General features: G+C 34.3%; 1 protein-coding gene across 2 annotated transcripts in view; it reads right to left on the bottom strand.

Moving 5' to 3' along the window:
- Positions 1-1,811: 1,811 nt before the first annotated feature.
- The window catches only part of LOC115222119 (glutamate receptor ionotropic, NMDA 1-like), a 98,649-nt gene continuing 97,960 nt past the window's right edge, over positions 1,812-2,500 (bottom strand). For both annotated transcript variants that reach the window (XM_029792248.2, XM_029792249.2), the window contains one exon: positions 1,812-2,339. In XM_029792248.2, coding sequence (XP_029648108.1) covers positions 1,965-2,339 — 375 coding nt within the window. In that variant the 3' untranslated portion in view covers positions 1,812-1,964. The remainder of the gene's footprint in view (positions 2,340-2,500) is intronic.

The raw sequence follows: 2,500 nt of genomic DNA, 5'->3' as shown, positions 1-2,500 counted from the left end.
CTCAGTATACCAGGGTTGACAGAGCAATGCATTAGCCACTGGGGGCAAATTTATGAGCGACACACACTTGTTTGCCTAGGTGTGACAAATATATATATAATACATACATACATACATATATATATATTCCTTTCCATATCGGCTAACTCTGATGAGCGTAAAGTTACATAATTGGTTTGTTACCTAACACTCCATTGTAACTCTTTACATGAAACCGATTGGTAAGACCAGGTTTGATGGATATTTAATACTATACTCCTTGAATAATATATATATATAGGTGTAACATTCCAGAGATGGATGATAGTAGGTGTGGGGAAGGAATAAGGGAATGGTGTGTGTGTGTGTGTGAGGGTGTTGGGGCATTAAAGACCCAACAATATAACATGATATAAATAACACAGGTAAGGTTGAACATGCCTCAGTCAAATAAATGGTTGACTCTTATTTACAGGGATAATATATAATGGTATATGTGTGTGTGCACTTATATATATATATATATATATATATATATGCATATATAAATGCATATGTGTATTCACACACACGTATACACACGTTTGTGTCTCTGTACATTCAGGTGCTAAGAACTCATCAGGCTGCAGTCTGTTCCATGCAGTTGCATAACAATTGTGCAATATACACTCACTGGGTTCTCTTGTATTGGTATATCTTATTCTCACAAATCTGGAGGACTAGAAACATTAAGACCCAGGTAATGTGTGATAAATGAGCATATTATGTAACTGTTATGCAAGTGTAGGAAACAGAGTGTTGTCTCACATGATCAGCACTTAGTGCCGACTGAAAAACTTCTCGTGTTTGCTGATGAGGAAGAATAAGGTAGGAAAACTCAAAGTTAACGGAGGAGAAAATGTCATGAAACAACTTATTATTCCCAGTTATTTGTCATATTTCTGAAGGTCTTTGTAAAAAATTCTGTGTTTGCAGACCATATTTTCTCAGAGAATGTTCCAGATTCCACTGAGAAAATCTGGAGCAGTTGAATTATTTTTTTGAAATATCAACAAAGAAGTCTCAGTAACTTTGTTTCTTTTCTTGTGGTAATAAAAATGTCTTGAAGCATATATACAGACACGTAACGTATAAGTATATACACGGGTATATACACACCGAGACAAAAATTGTGTATGTGTGCATGTATGTGTGTGTGTATAGGTTATATAGGTGTGCATGAGGATGTGTGTGTGAGTGCGTGTTTGTGCGCACACTCACATATATGTATATATACGCAGATACAGAAATATATATATGCGTATATATACAGGTACACATATATAAGAATATATGTATATATATATACATACATACAACTCGGTTGTATATATATATATGTGTGTGTGTGTATATATGCGTGTGTATATACATGTGTATATATAAGTATAGGTATACATATATGTATATATAAGCATGTGTACATATATGTATATACAAAAGTTAATGTGTGTAAATAAGAACATATAAGTCTGTGTGTGCATGTGTGTATAAAATATATACATGTATGTATATATATATATGTATACATACATGTATATGTTTATATATATATATATATATGTTTATATATATATGTATATGTTTATATATATATGTATATGTTTATATATATATATATATATTATATATATATATATAAATGTATGTATGTGTATATATATTTTCTTTTACTGTCTGTCATATTTTACTTAGATATCTTGTTCATGTCTCATCTCCCAGTTTTCTGTCTTCAAAATCAAACTTGGGAGATGAAAACAAACAAAACAAACAAAAAAAAAACCATAGATGAATAAATATATAAATGATTGGCTGCATTCCTTTATAAGAATTTATGTAAAAAAATTGGTTCCAATGTTTGCTGAAGAACCATTGGGATGGTAGGGATGGTAGAAAGACCAAGAGTTTCCAACAGGCACCACCTAAATTTTTAGAACTGCTGCCATTTATAGAATGTCGTCCAAATGCGCCGGGTTGGCATAGGTGCTATCCGAAACCATCGGGTAAGTTGGCACAGATGCTTCGGGACCTGGCGTTACTGGACGACTACTCCCGGTTACGTTTCCCATAGTCTCGGCATCGCTTGGATATGGTGCTCCACAGGTCTGGCTGTTGCCCCGCTGCAGGAGGACGGCAGGCTTCGGTGGGGTCGGGTGTGTCTGGCTCATGCCTCCCACTATCACCCCAGCTGGAGTCCCTACTGATAGGGCTGTAGGATTCATTGACGTTGGAGTTGTGATTGGCGTCATTTTCGAAAACTGACTCAGTTTCTGTTCAGCTTCCCTCTGTTTCTGCAAGGTCTGTCGAAGAGTTCTTCGCTTCTGCAATATAAAAGAACAATTTGTCATTAACAAACTATGAAGAAAATGTATATATGTGTGGTACTTACACATAATATATATATATATATATATTTATATATAGGCAAGGAAAAATTATAAAAAGGCAGAATGCTAAATTGAGGGTAAATTTTAATGAAAAT

Source organism: Octopus sinensis, linkage group LG19 (genome assembly GCF_006345805.1).
Source record: "Octopus sinensis linkage group LG19, ASM634580v1, whole genome shotgun sequence".
Lineage (NCBI taxonomy): Eukaryota > Metazoa > Mollusca > Cephalopoda > Octopoda > Octopodidae > Octopus > Octopus sinensis.
The sequence above is the reverse complement of the archived record's forward strand: the minus strand, read 5'-3'. Positions and strand labels throughout refer to the sequence as shown.